This window comes from Chanodichthys erythropterus, chromosome 16 (assembly GCF_024489055.1).
Source record: "Chanodichthys erythropterus isolate Z2021 chromosome 16, ASM2448905v1, whole genome shotgun sequence".
In the NCBI taxonomy this organism is placed as follows: domain Eukaryota; kingdom Metazoa; phylum Chordata; class Actinopteri; order Cypriniformes; family Xenocyprididae; genus Chanodichthys; species Chanodichthys erythropterus.
This window is the reverse complement of record NC_090236.1, coordinates 22,233,623-22,258,412: the sequence shown is the minus strand read 5'-3', so window position 1 is coordinate 22,258,412 and position 24,790 is coordinate 22,233,623. Positions and strand designations below refer to the sequence as shown.

Here is a 24,790-nt window from a genome sequence, read left to right as displayed (position 1 = left end):
ATACCACAGGACACCTGGCTTCTTGTAGAGTACATGCTTTGGCAAGTCGGTGCTGTTTTTGCAGCACGAGGAGGACCGAAAGCATATTAGGCAGGTGGTCATAATGTTTTGGTTCATCTGTGTATATTATGGTTTTGTGCGTCCATGTCATATCCAGTAAATATACAATACAGTAAATTCTTCTTCTCAGAATTTATTAAAGTTGGACACAAAGAACAAGCTGAAAATATATCAATGGCTTGTGTGTTAAAAAAAAAGTTTAAAAGAATTTTTCCTCACATTTTTAATACACGTTGACACATTAGGAGGTCATAATTGCAGTGCCAACCAGAAATAAATAGTCAAAATACTTTCATCAAAATAACAAGGGTAAAATAGTGTAACTCTAATCCAACTATTACGAGTGCTAATCATTTTGGCAGGTTTTCGTCTATTGTGATAGCTGATTCTGGTTGAAGACAGCTAAACATTCACAAAATCCATTTTAATAGACTAGGTTCAATAAAACTATGTAATCTGTCAGCCTTAAAGGTGCAATAGGTAATTTTCCCTCATTATAAACTTTTTTTTATTATTACTTTTTACAGTACTTTTGGTTATAGTTAAAATAATCAGTAGTACTAAATAAGCTGTTTTCGTTTTACATGGAATGGGTTGCCTCATGAGGACAGATGTGTTGAGATCACATCAACAGCCAAATACTACTCACTTTATCTCAAAACTTCACCTTTTAATGGACTGTTTTACTCATTGAATAAATGAATCATGGCTGACTGTGATCAAACATTTTGTACAAGGGCATCAGTTACTAAAAACTAATTGCAGTCTAAGGCCACTGCCAAACTGGCCAACACAATGTAAACCAAAAAGAAAATTACTATGTGCACCTTTAAGTGAGATGGGCATTTCAACAGTCTTTAAATTGTGTAAAATCTGGGAAAGTTGCAATTTATGGCACAGGAACAGGAAGTGTTTGTATAATGAAAAGAAGAGAGAACAGTTCTGGGTTTAAAAGGAAGCTCGGATTCTCTCCAGAGGGTCAGTGTCCCACATTTTAGGATCCCAAGCCTGGAACCAGCCCGTGAAGGTTGGGGGCTCAGCCCCCTGCTTTATGGTTGTGATGGCCAGCCCACGACGTCCAGAAGGATCAGAGTCCACATAATCTTTGGCTATAGACAGAGAACATCATTATAGGCTGAAATGTACAGTATTTTTGTTCCCTTGACAAAAAGCCAATAGCATTTTCCCATTGGCTATTGGATTATAGCAGAAAAATAAGCTTTGTGATCAACAAAAAAAAAATCATTTTTACAAGTTTTGTTCATTAGAATAATCTTCACAAATAAACACAACTATACTGAATTTTGAAGCCTAAATACAATAGCCAGAAGTAAAAAGCTAAAATTAGGCTATAAACAAACTATAGAAGTTAACCCAAAAATGAAAATTCTGTCATTAATTACTCACCCTCATGTCATTCCAAACCCGTAAAACTTCCGTTCATCTTCGGAACACAAATGAATATCTTTTTGATGAAAAGATCTTTTCTGAGAGCTTTCTGTTCCTACCACTCTGACAATTCAGAAGTTCATAAAGAGATTGTAAAACTAATCCATATGAAATGAGCGGTTTAGTCAAAATTTTCTGAAGAGATTCGATTGATTTAAACACTAAACAGATTTAATTTAGGCTTTTATTCACATATAAACCTTCATCAATGCACACATCAGTTATGATAAACAGAAGCTCAAGCATGTTTGCTTGATGTGCGAGAACCAATGAGGTTCATTCTTGTGTTCTACCAGCACGTTTGAGCTTTCGCAAGAACCAATGAGGTTTGTTCTCACGCATCAAGCAGGTTCGGTTGAGCTTAAAATTGAATCTGTTCATCATATAAAACGATCATGTCTCTTCAGAAAATTTTGACTAAACCACTGAATTCATATGGATTAGTTTTATGATCTCTTTATGAATTTTTGAAGCGTCAAAGTGGTAGTTGCATACCTGTCAGTGGAGAGTATACAACTGGCTCAGATTTTATTAAAAAATATCTTCATTTGTGTTTCAAAGATAAAAGTCTTAAGGGTTTGCAACAACACGAGGGTGAGTATATGATGACAGAATTTTCATTTTTGGGTGAACTGTCCCTTTAAGAGAACATGCTGTTGAGTGGAACATGACTGGAATTCTGTACTGAACAATCAGCATCAAGGACCGGAAATATATGTTTTATGATGGAGGATAATGTGAGTGATTCTGCTCTGGCAAAGACAGAAAACCTAAAATTCAATGTTTTATCATGAAAAATTATTTAGTTAACATGTCACTCACCTATTTTTGGTGACTCAGTTTTTTCAACCTCATTGGCTTCATTACCAATCCAAAGAAAGATCTAGAAAGAGCAGCAGTTTTTTAACATTATAAGCGTTACGTTAACTACATATGTACAAGTAGAGCCAGTCTAAACTAGTGGTTCTCAACCTTTTGACTCCAAGGCCCCTCATTATCCAAGACAACATTTGAAGACCCCCATGTAGACTAAAATATTTCAGCTGTAGTGACTTATTTTCAAACTTTTAATTAGAGAGACTGGAAAAGCATAGCACCAGACACAAGTCCAGATAAATTAAATACATAAATTTCTGGTGGTGCAGAGGTCCAAAAATAGCTCAAAGATAAAAAATTATGGCCTACTGATTTTTCATGTGTGGATCTTATTTGTTTTTTGATCTTTAAACTTTTAAATATACACAAACTAGGACAAAAATAATTATATTAAATTTGTTAATTAACATGACGTTTCAACTATAAGTTTGTGATTACAGAATAAGCTTTTTAAAATTATTTTTAACTCATAACTATGGTCATTTGTCAGCAATTTCAACAACAGAGAAAAAAAATTATATTAAAGAAATTTCATAACTTTTAAAGGATTAGTTCATTTTCAAATAAAATTTCCTGATAATTTACTCACCCCCATGTCATCCAAGATGTCCATGTCCTTCTTTCTTCAGTTGAAAAGAAATTAAGGTTTTTGATGAAAACATTCCAGGATTATCCTCCTTATAGTGGACTTCAATGGACTTGACGGTTGAAGATCCAAATTACATTTTCAGTGCAGCTTCAAAAGACTTTAAATGATACCAGACGAGGAATAAGGGTCTTATCTAGAGAAACTATCAGTCATTTTCGAAAAAAATACAACTATATATGCTTTATAAACACAAATGATTGCCTTCCAACTGTTTCCACCAAAACCGCACTTTCGTATTCTTCAAAAAGCTTACGCTGTATGTCCTACGCCTTCCCTATTCTACTTACGAAAAAAACAGAACTGGCACTGCGTTCCTTCCGTAAGTAGAATAGGGAAGGCGTAGGACATACAGCGTAAGCTTTTTGAAGAATACAGAAAGCGGAAGCACGTGCAAGGTGATCATTTGTGTTTATAAAGCATATAAAGCACATTTTTTCAAAAATGACAGATCGTTTTGCTAGATAAGACCCTTATTCCCTGTCTGGTATCGTTTAAAGCCCTTTGAAGCTGCACTGAAACTGTAATTTTGACCTTCAACTGTCTGGAGGCCATTGAAGTCCACTATAAGGAGAATAATCCTGGAATGTTTTCATCAAAAACCTTAATTTCTTTTCAACTGAAGAAAGAAAGACATGAACATCTTGGATGACATGGAGGTGATTAAATTATCAGGAAAACTTTTTTTGAAAGTGAACTAATCCTTTAAGATGTCCTTATTTTTCATGCCTTTTACAGGTCTAGAAATCACACTTTAAAATCCCCAACATAGGCATTAACTCACCTGATCCCAGGTGTCAAGCAACATGACATCATCGGTAGCCAAGTCTGACTGAGAAAAGTCTCCAGGTACTTCCTCAACCTGAGAGAAAGCACAAGATATTCCATACATGACTTTATCACATTCACAATCAGCAGCCTGTGTGGTTCTGTGACTCTTACTTACCACTAGCCGACCCGTCTTATTGGAGCATCCGAACAGACGTGGTGGTTTGACCATATTTCTTAGAGTTGGAGAGGTTTGGTATTCCTTCTTCCCACCCAAAGCTGACCAGAATCCAGCTGAAGAGAGAGTTACATAAGAAAGGAGTTAAATCAGGATCACATACTGCACCTCACACAAAAAAAAACATGGCGGACTCTCACCTGGTTCTTTACCCTCAGCCACATCAGTGGATTTTTTATCCAGCACACTCACGACGTACTTAGCAGCGACCATTTCTTCCTCGCTGGCACCTGCTCCTTTCCACACAAACACAGAATCTGGCGACTTCAGCACAAACACGTCATTGGTGTTTAAGTTGGATGCAGATGGTTCAACCTATAATGAAAGACAAATGCAGTGATTAATGAGAAGAATCATACTATATGTATGACAGCGTCCAGACTGTGACTGACCTCTACAGCGCGTGTGGCTCTAGAAGAGCTCTGTCGGATGTGGAAGAGACGCGTGCTGCCTGCCTTGGTCTGGCCATCCTTGCGGGACGTGCCTCCACTATGAATGATCATAGGTTTGCCTTTGAACAGACTCATCAGGTGGGGGGGTTCCTGACCCTGTGTCACTCGCACCTGAGCAATGTATTCAGATGGATAAAATTGTTTTAGCATCTTTTTAATGATGACTACAATTGATAAATGTCATAACAGACTAACTATGTAGGTTGAGAGTATTATATTTAAAGGATTAGTTCACTTTAAAATGAAAATTATCCCCCAAGATTTACTCACCCTCAAGCCATCCTAGGTGTATATGACTTTTTTCTTATGAACACAATTGGAGTTACATTAATAAGTATCCTGATGTTGCATCAGCTATGCTTTTTTTTCATAATTTGAGAATGAAAGGTGCAAGATGTAGTGTATGCATTTTGAACTGCAAGAGCGTTACACTTTCTTCAAAGGTTCAATATGAAAGGCGGTCTGGCGGAAGCTAGATATTTTACTTTATAACTTGTTAAATATGGATATTTTTCCTTACACAAACGCATCGCTTCGATTCAGAAGGCCTTTATTATCCCCCTGGAGCCGTGTGGGGTGCGTGTATAATGGATGGATGCACTCGAGCTTCATACTCATTGGTATCGTTCACTGCCATTATAAAGCTTGGATGCCTCAAGATATTTATTAATATAACTCCGATTGTGTTCATCAGAAAGAAGAAAGTCATATACACCAAGGATGGCTTGAGGGTGAGTAAATCTTATTTTCATTTTAAAGTGAACTAATCCTTTAATGGCTCTTCTGATCAAGATCGCACCCTGGTGGTTACCATCAAAAATACAGCAAATTTCAAATCATTGAATTTTTTTTGAGGGGCTGTGAGGGATAGACATACACTACTGTTCAAAAGTTTTAGATCGGTAAGTTTTTTGTAATGTTTTTAAAAGAAATCTCTCATGTTCATCAAGGCTGCATTTATTTGATCCAAAATACAGCAAAAACAGTAATATTGTGAAATGTATTTTTACAATTTAAAATAACTGTTTTCAATTTGAATATATTTTAAAATGTAATTTATTTCTGTGGTGGCAAAGTTGAATTTTCAGCATCATTACTCCAGTCTTTAGTGTCACATGATCCTTCAGAAATATGCTGATTTGCTGCTCAATAAACATTTATTATTATTATTATCAGTGTTGGAAACAGTTGTGTAAAAAATTTTCAGGATTATTTGATTAATAGAAAGTTCAAAAGAACAGCATTTATCTGAAATAGAAAGCTAACATTATACGTAACATTATACACTACCGTTCAAAGTTTGGGATTTTTTTTAAATTAAAGAAATTAATACTTTTATTCAGCAAGGATACATTAAATTGATTAAAAGTGACAGTAAAGACATTTATAATGTTTATAATAAAGAGATAAATGCTGTTCTTTTATTAAACTTCTATTATTCAAAAACCCTGAAAAGAAATTGTGCACAACTGTTTTCAACACTAATAATAAGAAATGTTTCTTGAGCAGCAAATCATCATATTAGAATGATTTCTGAAGGATCATGTGACACTGAAGACTGAAGTAATGATGCTGAAAATTCAGCTTTACCATCACAGGAATAAATTACATTTTAAAATGTATTAAAATAGAAAACAGTTATTTTAAACTGTTATGGCAATTTACAACATTACGTTTTTTATTGTATTTTTGATCAAATAAATGCAAATAAATGCCTTGGTGAGCATAAGAGACTTCTTTCAAAATCATCTTACCAACCCAACATTTTTGAATAAGAGTGTAAGACACTAAAGTATGCAAAAATCTGATTGTATGGTTCTCTCTTATGTGGACTGCAACTAATCAAACATGTAACCATGTTGGCCAAAAACACTACAATATTAGTTATAATATGAATTGTTAGTGCTTAACATATTGGAACTTTTCAAAATGCTGTTTTCGTCCACAAACTGATTATTCCCACCTGAACTGGAGCTCCTCCCATAGAGTCGTCCAGCTGGACAGTAAGGAAGGCAGAAGCTGCCAGCTCGTCCTGAGTGCACTTCAGCCCCTGCCTGCAACACAACGTCACACATACAATACGATGACACTCTAATCATTTGTCACAAACAGAATAGATAATATGCCATAAAACACTATAAACATGTTATGGACTTACCAGGTGTAGATGAGATGCTGCTCCCTGCTTCCCTGTTTGTAACTGTAGAGGATCAGGTAACAGTCTCCCCCGAAGAACTGACCGTAGGTAGAGGGATCCACCGGGACACGATCCCCTCCCTCCACACGCCAGATCTGACTCAGACAAACATGAGTGTGTTAATGACAAACTGATTAAAGAACATTGATTGAACTTGATCTCCCCTTTATACATATAAGCAGCAACATTAACTCTTCATTAAGCGCCAAATGTAAGTAAAAATTTTATTTTTGCATTGAGAGGAACTTAAATTTAGAATATGGTTTAAACTGCATTATAAGACTAATATTTGGATTCTCACTGATGTAAGTGATGTGGAAAAGACTAAAATGAAAAAGCGGCCTACGTGCCGAAAAGGTCATTTGATTCTATAATAGTTTACATTAAAAGCTTGCAAAGATCTTTGGGTGGACACTTTATTATGATTTTTTACTTTTTTGTTTTGTTAGAATTTGTTAAATGGTATAGATCTAAAATTATAGTAGGCCTTAAACATGTTAATCAACTCTATTTAGACTACCGTTTAAAAGTTTGCATTTTAAGTCTCTTATGCTCACCAAGGCTGCAATTACTTGATTAAAAATACAGTAAAAACAGTCAGATTGTGAAATATTATTACAATTTAAAATGACTGTTTTCTATTTTAATATATTTAAAAATGTAATTTTTTTCTTGTGATGGCAAAGCTGAATTTTCAGCATCATTACTCCAGTCTTCAGTGTCACGTAATCCTTCAAAAATCATTATAATAATTCTATGGAAACCACGATAAAACATTTTTCAAGTTTCTTTGATGAATAGAAAGCTCAAAAGCATTTATTTTAAATGGAAATTTTTAAATTATAAATATCTTTACTGTCTTTTTTGAACAATGTAATGCATTCTTGCTGAATAAAAGTCTTAATTTCTTTAATAAAAAATCTTAACAGCCCCAAACATTTGAATGGTAGTCAGTGTGAGAGAGTTTGATGGCCAAAATGAAATTTACCTGGACTTTTCCAGAACCATCATCAACCATGTTGTGCTGGGCTGCCATAGCCTTGTTGTTATGGAGGCTTGAGGCATCGAAAGGAATCTGCTCCACATGGGCTATTTTGCCTATGGTGTAGGCCTTGGTAGGGCCAGTGGTTTGGTCCTTGTCTTTCCAGTTAGAGAAGAACTGCTTGAACAGGGTAGTCTCGCCCCCTGCAGGCAGCACCTGGATCTACAGCACCAAGCATTGAATGTACAGCATCAGTAATCAAACATTAGCTCTTTACATATACAACCATCAAAAAAAAAAAAAAAAAATTGTTAATCTTCGGAACACAAAGTAAGATATTTTAGTTGAAATCTGATGGCTCCGTGAGGCCTCCATTGGAAGTAATGACATTTCCTCTCTCAAGATCCATAAAGGTACTAAAACATATTTAAATCGGTTCATGTGAGTACAGTGGTTCAATATTAATATTATAAAGCGACGAGAATATTTTTGGAGCGCCAAAAAAACAAAATAACGACTTATTTAGTGATGACCGATTTCAAAACAATGCGTCAGAAGCATCGGATCATAAATGCATCAGTGTATCGAATCTGCAGTTCGGAACGCCAAAGTCACGTGATTTCAGCAGTTTGGCTGTTTGACACGCGATCTGAAACATGATTCGACACACTGATTCATAATGCTCCGATGCTTCATGAAGCAGGTTTTTGAAATCGGCCATCACTAAATAAGTCGTTATTTCGTTTTTTTGGCGCACCAAAAATATTCTCGTCGCTGTATAATATTAATATTGAACCAATCACATGAACCGATTTAAATATGTTTTTAGTACCTTTATGGATCTTGAGAGAGGAAATGTCATTGCCCCCAATGGAGGCCTCACTGAGTCATCGGATTTCAACTAAAATATCTTAATTTGTGTTCCGAAGATGAACTTACGGGTGTGGAACGGCATGAGGGTGAGTAATAAATGACAGAATTTTCATTTTTGGGTGAACTAACCCTTTAATTAACTTCATTAGATAAAACAATAAACAATACTTGTACAGCATTTATTGATCTTAGTTAATGTTAATTTCCACATTTACTGACATGTTTAAAATCGACTAACAAAGGTAATAAATGCTGTAAAAAAATATTTCTCTTTGTGAGTTCATGTTAGTTAATGCATGTTAAACAAGTGAGTCCTTACTATAAAAATGTTAGCTGTGTGTGTGTGTGTGTGTGTGCTTTTGTTTATATTACATTGTGGGGACCAAATGTCCCCATGATGTAATATAAACCTGAGTTCACCTACATCGTGGGGACCAGCCAGCGGTCCCCACAATGTAAATGGGTTTATAAATCATATAGAATGAGTTTTTGTGAAAAAGTAAAAGTTTGCACAGTTTCCTGTGAGGGTTAGGTTTAGGGGTAGGGGCAGGGTAGGGGGATAGAATGTACAGTTTGTTCAGTGTAAAATGCATTGAAGTCTATGGAAAGTCCCCACAATTCACAAAAACAAACATGTGTGTGTGTGTGTGTGTGTGTGTTTAAAATGCTCATTATGTGTATGTACCTGTGTTTTACTAGAGTAGTTCTTCTCTTTAATGAACTGCTCTGCTGTTTTCATAGCTGCTTTGCGTTCAGATGTGTTTGCATTCGGCCCTGTTGGGAAAGGTCATCCGTTAAAAAAGCTCTTTCGTCTTTATGAAAAATTTGTGGCACATTTAAACAAAGGGCCTTTGCATGACAGTGGGAAACAACACACAAAGAAGGTATTAGTGTGACATTTCTATAATAAGATATAAGATTCAAGGCACATTCAAATGTCAAAACGGATTCATACTATTGGCTGTTGGACAACATTAATTAATAGTTTGTCTAGATGACATCAGATGAAAAGGAAAGTTGTTTCAGAGCCAATGCATGTTATTTCATATTGATTCACTTGTTTTCTTTGGAATAATGTGCACCGATGAACGATACACAATAAGACCAGGAATGTTTATTAATCAAGAAAATAGGTTTGATTTCGATTTCATGTTGATTTTAGTTATTGAGAGGACACACCTTTCCATACAAACACATTCTTATCTACTCCATTGTCCAGGATGTAACACTCTTCGAGGGAGAGCATCTCCTGCTTGAACGGGCTGGTCTGGGCAACAACAGATGTTTTCATGGAGCCAGAGGCATCTGAGATCTACAATAACAATATAAACCACATGAATTGAAAAGAGGTAAATAAAGGTGATGAACTCTTAAAAAATATATAAATAATGAGAAACACAACGTTTTGTCTTTGATTGAATGATGTAGGCAGCATTTTAGGCTTTACAGCTGTCAGCTGTGTAAATGTAAAACAGTCGACATAAATAATTAAGAAAATTAATATGTACTAATGAGCTAAAATATAAGTAGAGATAAGAGTCTTACCTATTCACCTACTTATACTATGCCCTAAAAGTATGTACTCTTTTTGTGAAGTAAAACTGAAAAAGAACATAATTTTGAGTGTGGCAGAAGAGTAGACAAGCTTTGTCGTGTAGTTACATGCATCCTGTTACTGTTTAAACTGCCCTGTCAATCATCTTGTCACATCTTCCACAATTCATTTCAATTCATTTCTTACTATATTGGAGGGAAATGTAGTAGCACATTGATCTGCTCATTGTGGGTCTTTCTTGTGGAGAATCATGTTTACGCAACGATGCATTTAAAAGTTAAAGGGTTAGTTCACCCAAAAATGAAAAGTCTGTCATTTATTACTTACCCTCATGCCGTTCTACACCTGTAAGACCTTCGTTAATCTTCGGAACACAAATTAAGATATTTTAGTTGAAATCCGATAGCTCTGTGAGGCCTCCATAGGGAGCAATGACATTTCCTCTCTCAAGATCCATAAAGGTAGTAAAAACATATTTAAATCGGTTCATGTGAGTACAGTGGTTCATATTAATATTATAAAGCGATGAGAATATTTTTGGAGCGCCAAAAAAACAAAATAATGACTTATTTAGTGATGGCCGATTTCAAAACACTGCTTCAGGAAGCATCAGAGCACAGATGAATCAGTGTATCGAATCTGCTGTTCGGAGCACCAAAGTCACATGATTTCAGCCGTTGGCAGTTTGACACGCAATCCGAATCATGATTCGATACACTGATTCATTGTGCTCCGATGCTTCCTGAAGCAGTGTTTTGAAATCAGCCATCACTAAATAAGTCGTTATTTAGTTTTTTTGGCGCTCCAAAAATATTCTCGTCGATTTATAATATTAATATTGAACCACTGTACTCACATGAACCGATTTAAATATGTTTTTAGTACCTTTATGGATCTTGAGAGAGGAAATGTCATTGCTCCCTATGGAGGCCTCACGGAGCCATCGGATTTCAACAAAAATATCTTCATTTGTGTTCTGAAGATGAACGAAAGTTTTACGTGTTTGGAAGGACATGAGGGTGAGTAATTAATGACAGAATTTTCCTTTTCGGGTGAACTAACCCTTTAACCATTGGTCTGGCGCATTCACCATGTTTGTAGTTTTGTAGTTCTAATCAAAACCTTTTCCAACATACAATGGGCTGTGGTCAATACCGGAAATAGTAAACCATCTGGGTACCATCTCAATTCAACACACTTCAATTTGGGACACACTAATTCTAATTTTGCATACTATTGCATACAAATTTGGATGCAGCATTTATTACCATGTACAATGCTCCCTTCTTCTTGTTGGACTTTTCCACTTCCTCGTCGTCTGGAGTTGCAGGGCTGATGCTGGATTTGGGCCCAAGAACCTGCGGGAGGAAATACAGGATTAGGGCCCATATGTGCACAGTGGGGCCTTATGTGGTCCTACCATTCAACCCTGTGCTGAATGACCTGACAGCAGACTGAATATTTGGCATGCAAAACTCTTCCTCTTTCATTAAACACATGCATTCTCATTAGCAAAATACACAAGCCAGTGCCAGAACACAAACAAGCAAGCCATTGTGCCAAGCTTTACGTCAGGCCTGGCTGATGGTGTCCATATATATGTTCATTCAGCATCCATGGAAATGTAACACTGCATATATTTTTTAAAGGCAGGCATTTTTTGGTAGTGTCAGATTTGAACATTTTGAACTTCACCAGCAAACACAAACTAATAAAATGAGAGTGATTTTGAAGTGGATTTCTACTCATATCTTTCACTCACTTGAGTCAGAGCCTCTGGTTCAGCCCCGTCCTCCACCATGATCAGCTTGGCCCTGCCGTTCCTCTCATTATCCCGGATATCGATGGCCAACTGGGAGGCCTTCAGACGCTCAAAACGATTGCAGTCGCTGCCGCACCACTGATAAATATCCTAACAAAAAATGAGAGAAGTCTTTAAAATAACTCACTTAAAATAAAAACACTACAATTCAAATGTTAGGGGTCAGTAAGATTTTATATTAAAAGAAAGAAATAATACTTTTATTGAGCTAGGATGCATTAAACTGATAAAGAGTGACGGTGAATATATGGCGTCAGTTTTCCGTATCAATTCCAGCCCGAGTCCCCGTCCTTTGTAAAGTGCATCAAAGTGGATTTGCTTTCGCAGTGCAGAAAACATCTTCTCAACATGACGACAACACAAACCAAACTCTTCCAGGCCTCATCTACAGCTACAGTGTTTGTGGCTCAAAGTAGACTTATTTCATGGGCAGCCAATGAAGACCAGAAGGGCTGGCCTTATGCAAAATTGTTACGTTGTTACGTAGGTATGTAACAGGAAGTGAGACTGGTTTCGGCAGTTCAGAATCGATTTTATTGACTTCTAAAGTCACTATATATTTAAAGGTACAACATGTAATAATTTTGTCTGCTAGAGGTCGCTAGAGGCCTATTCAAAACAAATGCGTAGCTTGATGAGGGCAAGTTTGATAGCAGAATCTTGGGACATGTGGTCTTCACCTCAACGGACGGTGCAAAAAAATAGGAATTGGAGTCGAGAAGAACTCATGTTCATGGATGAGATTATTAACGTTACTGTAGTATGAAGCAAAGTGTTGTGGGAGCTGAATGAGGTCGCTGGAGCGATTGCGCAACACACGCCTCACGAGCAGCGGAACTTTTATTATGACACAGTCGCCGGTGCCGCTTCTGCTTTTCCGGTCATGAGTATGAGGTAACGCAGCTCTGTTTATTATTAGATACATTTGACTGTGTTAAAAATGATGTTATAGCGTTACTCTGTGCGTTCGCTCGGCGGCTGCTGTGAAACACTGTTGGACATTGCAGTAAAATAGATTGATTTTAGAATATCAGATGTCTTTTGTTGATAAATGGCATGCAATTAATTTTAAAATGTATTGTATGATGGAGAAAATTATGTATTACTGTTAATAAAAATAAAGCTGCATCTGATTATACTATGTTAGCTACTTCACAAAACAGTGTTTTTCTCTGAGGCAAGGTAAAGCGTGGTACTCGTGGTAAAAAATCAAGAAAATGAGATTTAAACAATAAAAGTAAACGTGTTGAGCTATATAACAATAATTCGTTTTCTGTCTATAAATATATCAAAACAGTTGTTCCCTTGTCTATTAAAATGTGTAAACTGAGGATAACGCAGGTATGATGCAATTGACAGGCCTTGGTTAAAATTGCAATTTTCTCATGATTTACAAATAGTTGGAAACATTTGGGATATTGCAAGTACTCAAGTGAACAAAATAACACTGGCCTAGTGGTTTTTGGATATTTTACTGCAAAATATTACATATTGCACCTTTTAGCAGCTTTCCTATCTGTCACAATAATAATAGCCTTTGATTTGTTTTTTTCTTTGCAAATATTGATAAGTGTCATGCTATGTTATATGTAATTAATCTCTAATTGTATCTAATGCATCTCTAATTGTTGCAGGAAAGTATATAAATAAAATGAAATGTTTTCCAGTGTGGTCAGGTCAGGTTCATATATCCGTACCTTCCCCAGGTCTACAATAAAGCAGTCTCCTTTGTTGAAGCTGCTCCAGGACATCTCCACCTCAGTGGCTCTGATGGCCCTCCTGCCCTTGATGTGCAGCAGACGCTTAACATCCACATCATTGGTCACCACGTGCTGGAAGCCGGAGGCAACCCCACCTTGCTGAGGAGTCAGGAAAGACAGTTCACTCGTTCCATTACATAAAACCATACTGGGATAACTGCCAAAATAGACGGCTAAAACACAAGCAAAGAACTAAATGCAAACCACTCTGCAGAGTGCTTCTCAAAGAGCCAAGCAAACTTACTAAGCTAAACAAATTGCTGAATATAATGGAAAGAATGTGGCTTGACTAAAGAGTAATGGATGTTTCATAGCCATAATTGACTCTACCCTGGTGCTTCTACAAAGCAAAGCCAGCAGGAAGGCAAATTTTGCATTCTCACTGCAAGTTAATAATGAACTCTGCTTCTGAGAAGGGCCATTTTCATTAATACAAAGCTGAGTTTTTACCTTATACTTGATGCCAGACTTGAAGTAGCCCACGAAGGTGAGCGACTCGTTGTTTTGGACCTCACGGAACTGAACGGGACCGCCTCCGAGAAAGTCATCCAGCTGTGTGGCGAAGATAGCCGCGGCTCCACTTTCATCTTGAGAACACTCATTCCCTGAAAGAGACGGAAATCAACACAGGAGAATTAGTGGGAAAGGGTTGTTTGTTTCTGCTGTCTTGTTGATGAGCATTTTTAATTTTTCTATGAATTAAAATTCATTTTGATATTTTTTGGGAGACATACAATCAAAAACTTTAGGGTGATACAACTGTGCTGATGTCATAATGAAAAAGAAACTTCAATAAAGTATGAAATTCTTGAAAATAAATCCTATAGAAATCCTATTGACATCTTATACCATTATATTTTTATCATATTATTATTTGTCAGAATAAAAAATATTTCAACAAAACTGCTTTACTGTTTATTAATATTTAAAACACTTTTGGTGTGACCAACAAACACGCGGAATGTGCAGGAAAAAAGCATAAAACAGGAAATGATATCATAAAGAGGACTCACAGTGTCACAATGTTATTTTTGTATTATTATTTATATACTATTCTATTATTATTTTTATTAATATTTTGAATTAGATTTTTTATATGTTCATTTTAATTTTAAATTTTAAAACTTTTGCCATTTTTGTTAGTTTTAGTTTTTCTTTAGTTGTCACACTCATAGTTTATTTCTATTTGTTTTTATTTTATTTATTTATTTATTTTTAGTTTTAGTATTTTAAGTACTTAAACTTGTTTAGTAAACTTTAACTTATTTTATTGCAGTAAGTTGCCATGGCAAATTTCATTTAAGTTTTTCATTAAATATTTATATTTTATTTTAGTTAATCTTTATTTTAATGACTGAAAACTATTTTTAAGTTTTAAAATTAAAAAAAGTCTTAAATTATCAAATAATTTGGCCCTTTTTTGACAAGTCAAGGTTAGTTCAGGTTGTAAAATATCCTTGAAATTTTCCTTGTAAAATATGGTGCATCTCCCCAAAAACTAATGATATTTATGAATTAATAATACATTGTATTTGTATATATATATTCAATTTGTAAAGATTTTTTTTCTTATTAAATCATTAAACTAAGTTTTAAACTTGATCTTTCACTACTTTTAAAAGATCTTCCCGCTTCTTTATCATGAACATTATTCAACTTTGGCCCAAAAGCAGCATACAAAAGATGAAACATGTTTTTAAGCCTTATTAGATGCTTCTGTCAGTGAAAAAAATGTCCTACATCTTACAGGAACACTATAACTGAGCTCAGTTGCCAAGCAGCTTGTGCAGTGTATCTGTTTTTGGTAAAATAAGAACCAAATGGAAACCCCAAAGAGGCCACATGGTGCATATTATGAGTTTTTCCACTCTGTGTCCTCAAATAAACCTTTTCTTCTCACACTACAGCTCCAGTCAAATATCTGAGATGATTTGTCTATGGTTTGGTGCATGCCTGCGAGCACAACAAGCAAGTTTAAACCACTGGGTGGGACAAAAACAGTTCTTCACTGATCAGTCTCTAGAATTAAACATTTGATGCACTGGCACACAAACAAGTGAAGGCACGCTGTAATCTTTAGGTGACTAAATAACCTCAAAGTGACTACCTTCCTAAGGTATGCTATTTGAACTTGGTCTAACAAATTTCTCCTCAGGGGTAGGAGGGATTGTCTTAAGTAAGTAATAGCACTTTCATAATGCACTTTCTATCTTAATGAGTTAATGAGGGAACTCATGAGTCAGCTTACTGCCATATGAACATTCTGAGCAGTTATTAACTTTATTAGGTTTAGGAATGGGGTTATGGGTAGGGTTGGGGCATGGTTGGACCTTCAAGCTCCACCCATTACATCAAAGAGAGCTGGATGTCAAGCCTCACCCCTTGTCACTGCAGCGAGCAGTCTCTCATTTTCTGAGCAAAAATAACTGGCAATACTGTCTGAATTGTAAGTTGCCTGGTGGCCAATTCACACAGAATGCTTTTTTTTTTTGCATGTGAAAATGCAAAATCAAAAGATGCAGGGCAGTGGAATAAAAAAAAAAGTTGAACTTCTTTTAGCTTTATTTTAGAACGGCATATCATTTGAAAGATGCTGAAATAGACATTCTGTGAGCGCAACGGTCAAAGATGTCTATCTAGGCCTTGTTTACATAGATAAACAATTCAGTGGAATACAAAAATGTGTTATACGTGCGAATGGCAGCTCAGTTTTAAAGGGTTAGTTCACCCAAAAATGAAAATTCTGTCATTTATTACTCACCCTCATGTCGTTCCAAACCTGTAAGACTTTTGTTCATCTTCGGAACACAAATGAAATTGGAGAGCTTTCTGTTACGCAACACATTTGAGCTTCCGGAAGAGGTTTGTTTTTGCACGTCATTCAGGTTCGGTTGAGTTTCTGTTTATGTTCGCTGATCAATGTTTATGTGTGAGTAAAAGCCTAGATTAAATTTGTTCAACATAAAAAGCGATCAAGTCTCTTCAGAAAATTTGGACCAAACCAGTCAATTCATATGAATTAGTATTCCGATCTCTTTACGAACTTTTTGAAGCGTCAAAAGTTACAGTTGTTAGCTGTCTATGGAGGACAGAAAGCTCTCAGATTTCATCAAAAATATCTTCAGTTGTGTTCTGAAGATGAATGAAAGTTTTACAGGTTTGGAACAACATGAGGGTGAGTAATTAATAGTAATTAATGAGTAATTAATAGGTAATTAGGTCAAGCACCATCCAATAGGTCCACAGAGGTGAAGCTGGATGTCATTTGACTCTGCAGTGAGTAAAACTAGCAGAAAATAGTTCCAAACCTTTGTGCATCTCCGCACATCACACAGTTCCTACATGAATCATTGTTTTTGAACAAAATATTTGAGTAAATGATTCAATGACTCATTCATAAAGACACTCATTGTTTCATTCCTGAAAGAATCAGTATTGTTAAATTAACAGGTTGGATGAATGATTCAATGACTTATTCATAAAGACTTGTTTTGTTCCTGCAAGAAACAGTGTTGTTGAATCGACTAAATGAATGCTTCAAAAACTCATTGTAAAAGACAATCACTTGCCACCATACTGGCGTAAAGGTACTGTCACATTAGCAGGCAAAAAGGTCCATTTAGCAATGCATGAAGCACAGCTTACACAAAAGTCACTTTCTTAAAAATAGAGTGACATTAAAACTGTAAAGATGACAAACAAACCACATCCTTCCTCATCTAAATTAAGCAAATTAAGAAATATGAGGTCCACCATGTGTGAGAAAATATATTATATTACATCCATTGGTAAAATGCATCAACATTTAGTTCTGAAAATATGCTGTTCCAGGCACCAATGATACTTCTAACTCGATCACTAGGTGTGTCACTTACCCATCCACATGTGTATATAGTACGAGGGTGCGGTGGTGGTGTACAGCAGGAGGTAGGCGTCACCCGTAAAGAAGTTGCCATAGAGGTTCTTAGGCACTGGCTTCAGGTCCATGTTCTCAATGCGCCATACCTGGAGACCAGGAGCCTTTCCTGCAGTCTCAAACTCCTTATGGGACACCATAGTGACTGAAGGGGAAGCAGAAGATAAAAGGTTTGGAAGTCGTTTCAGAGCATTACATGATACTGCTAAAAATGAGAAACATCAAGCGTGTAGGCAAAGGAGAAGAGAAATAGGCTTTAGGGAAATAAGAAGTATTTGTTCCTCTCAGAAAGCTCTGGTTAGTGCCTCAGAAATATATGACGTCCAAATCTTCTGACATCTCTGATTCTGGAATCACAGACTCCCATAAAATATGCAATCTAGCAAAGTATGGCGACTATGTGTCTACATCATTTACTCACATGCAAAAATTCAGATGCAAATGCAATGCACCATACATCGCACCTCTGTGTCTGTGTGACAGGATAGATAAGACTTTGAGCCTTTGAAAAGAGCACCTTAGTCAGTGTTGTTGACTACCATAAACAGCTGATAAGGGAGAGCAACACATGATCAAGGTGATAAACTTGACATAGGCGCTGCCTGAACTGAACTGACTAAAGAGTCAACATATCCCTCAGAAACGAATCTAAACATTTAACAAGGTGATATGCTTTTTATATAATGTTTTAGGATTCTTCAGTCATGTTGATAGTAAATGGTTTTCATGCTAGTATATGAAATAAAAAGCCTCCCATCTACAGCTAACGCTTATGGGTTTTCTTTTGCTTTTGGTCTTGATTTGAAATAGTATACATCTAGGACATGGAGTTGAAGCACAAAAACCACATTACATGCAAATGTACATGTTAACATATTTCCTGCAGCAGATGTAAATGGCTCTCTGAGTGCTTCTCATTATGTTATTAGTTCAACCTGTTTTATTAACCAAATCAACAAGATTTTTTTATGTTTTTGATAGAAGTCTCTTATGCTTACCAAGGCTTTATATTTGATCAAAAATACAGATTTTTTTTTTTTTGTGAAATATTATGAAAATTTAAAACAGCTGTTTTATATTTTAATATATAGTTATTAAAATTGAATTTATTCCATTGATGGCAAATCTGAATTTTCAGCATCATTATTCCAGTCTTCAGCGTTGTATGATTCTTCAGAAATCATTCTAATATGCTGATTTTCTGCTCATGAAACATTTCTGATTATCATCAATGTTGACAACAGTTGTCTTACTAGATATTTTTGTGCAAAAAATGATACTTTTATCAGGATTCTTTGATTAATAGAAAGTTAAAAACAGAATTTCTCTGCATTATTTATATTATTTATACATTTTATATTTATATTATTATTTTGTAACTTTATAAATGTATTTACTATCACTTTGAATGTAATTAAAACATAATAAAAGTAAAAGTCGACAATGTTCCTAGGCTATAACCAGAATAAACGATCAAATGCAACTAAATGACAAGCAGCTGCATATGCATGAAGTGTAACAGTACACTGAAAAAAATGATACTTTGGACCAACTTAAAAAAATTGCTGTAATTTGTTACAGCTAAATTTATTAGTTTTTCTCAAACTATATTTTTAATTTGGTTAAAACTTTAAATTTTATTTTAATATCAATCAAAATAGTTCTTCAGCCCAAGGTAAAAAAAATACATTGAAACAAAGTTAAAATATTGGTTTTTATGGAGACCAAATCATTATTTTTACTTTAGTACAGCTTAAAATGTTTACTTTGGAAAAACTTACTTTTTACCGTAACATCCAAGTATAATTTTTACTTTGGACTAAACTAAAAAAATTGCTGTAATTTTGTTACAAGGAATTTTATTAAGTTTACTCAAGTTAAATTTCTGATTCAGTACAAACTAGATTTTTAATAACACCTAAATCAATTTATTCTCTTTAGTCACAAGACAAAATGTTACTTAAATAAAGACATGATTATTCTCTTCAATAGACCTGTTTATTGTGATGTCTTTAAAATATGCATCAGTTTCTCAGTCAAAAAATAAAAAATAATAAAAACATACAAAAATAAAAATAAATAAAGCCAAATGACTTTTGCTGCCAGTTAGACTAGCCTTTATCAACAATAGATGGAAAAAACATTAAAATAAAATGGTTTTAAAAAGGTTTTTGAATACAAGATCTAACACAATAAAACATCCTGTATCCAAATTTCTCCAATATTTAGAGCTTCACACTTAGACTACACACAATAAAGCACAATAAAACATCTAACATCAAATATTGGGATGACCTTGACAGTTGTCAAATCCTCAAGTTCCACAGTAGATGTCAAGTTCACTAGTGCATCTCCAAAATCTCTGTCTTGGTACTGCAGTCTGAAATTGCCATTTAACCCACACACTTTCCTAACTTCATCCATAAGCTGCTCCATTGACTCTGGAATTCCACCAGGCAAAACTAGCTTCCTGGTGTCATCAGGATTCAGAATAACACGCAACTTGGCTGGCCTTTTGACTGCCATGTCTGCCCATCCAAAAGGATCTAGTCAAAACAAGAAAACAATAATATTAGTTGCAGTACAAAATTGGTCTGCTTAACTTACATTAAATTCATATTCACAAATTAAATGATTAACAACACTGTCTTTTGACAATTCTGGTTAAAAAAAAGAAAAGAAATTTCACAGTCAATATTATTTAGTAAATTCTGAATATTTGTTTAAGTCAAATTGATAAGGCCTTATGCTGTCTTAGCAGTTTTTTTTTAACCAGAATTGTCAAAATAGAGTTGTTAATGTGTTTATTTTAAACAAATTTAAATTCATATTCACAAATTCGTCTTTTACCCCTGTTGAAAAAACGAGCATATGCTGGTAAAGTAGGTTTTGAAGCTGGTATGGTGGTTTGAGCTGGTTTATGCTGGTCCAGGACCAGCTTAGGACTAGTATGGACCAGCAAGACCAGTTTAGGACCAGCGTTTGACCAGCATACAGCTTTAAAACCTACCTTACCAGCATATGCTGTTTTTTTCAACAGTACACAATGGATGTTTGAGCATTTAATTATTTATTTATTTATTTTTATATTTCAAAATTTATTTAATTGAGGTAGCCTATATACACACACAATCCAAATCATATTTAATGTTTTTAAAATAGGCTATATAAAATAGTAAAATAGTTCCAATAAATTTTACTGTGGTACCGAAATTGGTACCGAGAACCATAAAATTTTCATGGTATCGGTACCGACTACTGGAATTTTTGTACCGTGACGACACTACTCTGTGGTCATTTAAAAGCTATTCTCTAGTGTTAGTGATTCCTATTTACAACATAAAAATAATGTTCACAGATGTTTACATTGGTACTCACCAAATTCAGCAATTAGGGCAAAATTCTGGAATTTCCAGGGAACAAAATCCAACCTGTAAAACAAAGGAAAAGTTGAGATTTCACATCTTAGTTTTTTGTTGGGGCAATTAGCACTATCCATAATCACTAGACTGTAATTATTAATTAGTCCCTACTTTTGTAGTGATATTGTACTAAACTGCATTATGCTGACAGGAGAAACAATGGAATATGAATTCTTCCTTGTCAATCAGAACTCATTTTCTAATTCAGTAAGTTTTATTAATAACTTTCATTTTTTCTTAGTCATTTTGCTTTCCAGATTTAATCTCTTAACGTTACTTGCGTAAAGAGCACGTACACACATGCGCACTCTTCAAAAACGGTGCTTAAAATCTCTTGACAAACTAAAATATGTAAATGACATTTGTATATATTCAAAATAAAAGATATACATTGTACTTAATGAGAGCTTGCTTATTTTGCTCAAGATAATGATTAAGTCCATATGTCGTAAAAAACAAGAAAGCTGTCGTTCCAACCACACAAGTTTGCGATGCTTTTTGTGAATGTTCGTTTGAACTATGGTTTCGGGAAACACAGAATCATTTAACTAAGTTAGTAACGACAGAACTTGCGATGTTAGTTGGACGATGTAACAATGTTTTTGGGAAACGCACCTCCAACAACTGGCACCGCTTCAGCCGTTTGCCTATGTGAAATCCGAATAATTGTTTTCCGTTTAAAAAAAAAAAAAAAACAATTACCGACTCTATACACAAATAGGCTCAAACGAACATTAACTGATTCCGACATTACAATTAACGTCTCATATAACGTTACAGCTCCCGCGGTCAATGTTTAACCAACGTTAGATTATTTGACGGCTGCAGTGTATGTGAGAAAGCTGTTGTAGTTTATTCGAGCACTAACTTTGTTAGAGACAAACGAGCCTTATCACACTAAATTACAATTATATTTTCCTCACATCACAGTGAAATAAAAATTAAATTAACCTTGTATTTGTCACACTGAGGCAACATGCGTATTGCGATAGCATGGTTTGGTTTGGCTAGCTTTAGCTAACATGTGCACAAACACAGTTGTCTGTAAAGAAATAACCTAATTGTCCATCCTGCCACTAACCATAAATGTGAATGAAAAACACTTATTTTCGTTAAAATAACACATTTTCGAATGCTTACCTTGTCTAAAAAGATTTCCTGGGCAACGGACCGTCTTCAGACTCGAAGCGATAATGGCGGATGGCAAAATGCTGGCTGGTGGCGCGAGCAGTTAGATGATGTGACGTCATGTGGTCACGTGACATGAAAACATCTGGTTTAAAGTAAAAATACTACTTAAGTCAAATTGTTGTTTTTAATTTTTTCTAGGGGCTTCGTTATTTGCTTTAAGGCAAACTGAAAAAAACAGGTTTAAACCAGAAACCATGATTTTCACTTAGTCCAATGTAAAAATGCACTTTAAATGAACAACACAGTAGTTTCACTTTTTTCAGTGTAACATGCGTTTATGAGATTACATAACTACAAATGCTGCAAAGATTTTTTTTCTTTCTTCCTTCTCTGTTGTACTTTACAGTTTTCAAAGCATGTCACTTTTCTGCGCAGAAAAGAAAAATCGTGCACAACACTTACTACTACAGTAAACTGGACTTTGTCTCATAAAGGGGGAAACGTGACGTGCAATAAACCTCATTCACATCTGGATAACATATTTCGCAAACTTTGACTTACTATGTGTATATGCACACAGTAACATTTATAAGCTATACTACCACAGTTCTATAAGCAACTACATTGCTTCAAGAAAAGAAAAAAAAAACACTCATTCATTTAGTCTTTCCTTTTGCAGAGAGAGAAATATGACGTTAAAACAGAATAATGAAAACGACTTACGAGATTGTGATAGAGGCAGAAAGCTATCAGTGCACGAGAAACGGCGATGTGTGGATAGACAAAGTGTAGAATATCTTTTTCCGAATCCGCGATTTAACTAGAGGGAGTGTCTGTGTAACAGGGGCGTGTGAGAAGAACAAGGGCAATCTTCCAACAAAACCGAATGTCAGTTTACCTAGACAGCATTTTGAGACATTATGCTAACACATGAATGCTAATATAGGCTAAAAAAGCGTCTCAGCTCGCTAGGTTTTGACACAGATAAGAAGTTCACTTTGTATCTTTGGCTTAATATGTGATTCTAAAAGCTTTTGTTTTGTGAGATTTACTGACATAAAGTGTAACTGTAGTCTTTATTGTAGTATTTTTCAACTAATAAAACAACTTTCACTGCTTTTTTCTCCCCCATTTTCCACAAATTTAAAACCATTTTAGGTCAGACAAAAGTTTCTTGGTATGTGTTTATTCTCATTGCTGTTAGCTAAAAACAATTCTAATTCTATTTTTGAAATAAGTCTTTAACCTGATAATAGCATAGACTAAATTCAGGTTTTCACTGATAAATTGCAAGCTCTAAAAAGAGAACAAGGGTGTCACAAGTAGGCTATATGTTTGCCTAATGCAGGAAACATTGGCCACAGTGACAAACAGGAAAGCAATGACCACACAATACAACAACAGCAATGGCAAGGGCAAACATTGTCAGCTTACTCAAACATTGTAGACAAGCTCAAACACATTTACGGCTTCTGAATGATATTGATGCACTGCATTACTCCAGAAAATGTCTCCTATAAGGCCCTCGCAAAATGGAGGACTAAAATCATGTATCGTAAAATAAGAATCAGATGCTGCTTTTTTGGGTTGCCCACATCAATGAAACGGTAAAGAGTCCAGAAACTTAAAACCTCCCTCATAAACATGTGCTCGCAATTAACCCAGAGACAGGAAAGGCCATTTAAAATGGCATCAACTGGAGTCAGAGAAGAGCTGAAATTACATTACTGAGGGATGTAATACATTTTTAATGTGTTTTCTGATTTTGAACAAGACATTTCATTGATTTCAACTCAAAGAAATAATACTACTATATATAATAATATATACTCAAGACTCATATTTCTGACAGATATGACAGACTTCATTTTTCTGAGGAAAAACTGCTCAGATGCAGTTTCACTGTTTTTAATGGAACTTAATTTCGTTTTTTGCAAACAAAAACGGCAGGAATAAGCAAAATTTGGTGTTGAGAGTCTCACACAATTTCAAGCTTCACTGTTAACCACACAAAATGAGAACTTCAAGTTTTGTACTTGCTTAGAACTTGGTAACACAATTCTCAGTAATATTTATCAGACTACAACCATGATTATGAACTGTCTGCAAGCGGAGCTAAAGGAGAGCTTATGATAAAGCCGAACTGTCAAGTTAAATAATCAACAGACAGATGGCGAGCCAAAGAGCTCTGCGAACAGCAATGGATTTCCGGGATTAAACTCCAGTGCAGTGTGATCACGGTAACTCCTCAGCCTATGAAAGTAAGTGCTGTGGACATTTGCCTGAAATTAAAAAAGTACATGTAGGTGACAAAATTGTGCATTTAAGATAAAGGGGCTGTGGTAATGTCAAGAGTCAAACAAAGAGAGGGAATCACCAGAGACCATTACTGTCTCATGGAAACTGTTGCCATGACTGCCATAGGGGACCTCTCCATTGTGAAGGTCACGTTAACAAGAGCAAAATGCTGCAGAGAAAGGGTTTCAAAGAGAAAGACCACAGCTAAGATGGGCCTGTTGTTGCAACCGAAACACTGGCATTGGCTGCTCAAACTGCAAACCCATCAGAAAGTCAAGCTGTGGCTTGGTGGTTATTGCAAAGGTTCACTAAGAACAGTTCATGCTCACATGGGAGATGCGCTTT

General features: G+C 35.4%; 1 protein-coding gene across 1 annotated transcript; it reads right to left on the bottom strand.

The window, feature by feature from the left end:
- Positions 1-177: 177 nt before the first annotated feature.
- On the bottom strand, positions 178-23,014 carry scinlb (scinderin like b). The gene is made up of 17 exons (XM_067362312.1): positions 22,871-23,014; positions 17,554-17,739; positions 14,129-14,283; positions 13,616-13,777; positions 11,859-12,008; positions 11,365-11,454; positions 9,721-9,853; positions 9,227-9,315; positions 7,675-7,890; positions 6,648-6,781; positions 6,453-6,543; positions 4,430-4,600; positions 4,178-4,352; positions 3,978-4,093; positions 3,816-3,893; positions 2,332-2,392; positions 178-1,169 (listed from the first exon to the last, which is right to left on the bottom strand). Exons 2-17 carry the CDS (start codon positions 17,732-17,734, stop codon positions 1,009-1,011), a joined length of 2,163 nt encoding a protein of 720 aa, XP_067218413.1. The 5' UTR covers positions 17,735-17,739; positions 22,871-23,014; the 3' UTR covers positions 178-1,008.
- Positions 23,015-24,790: the final 1,776 nt, after the last annotated feature.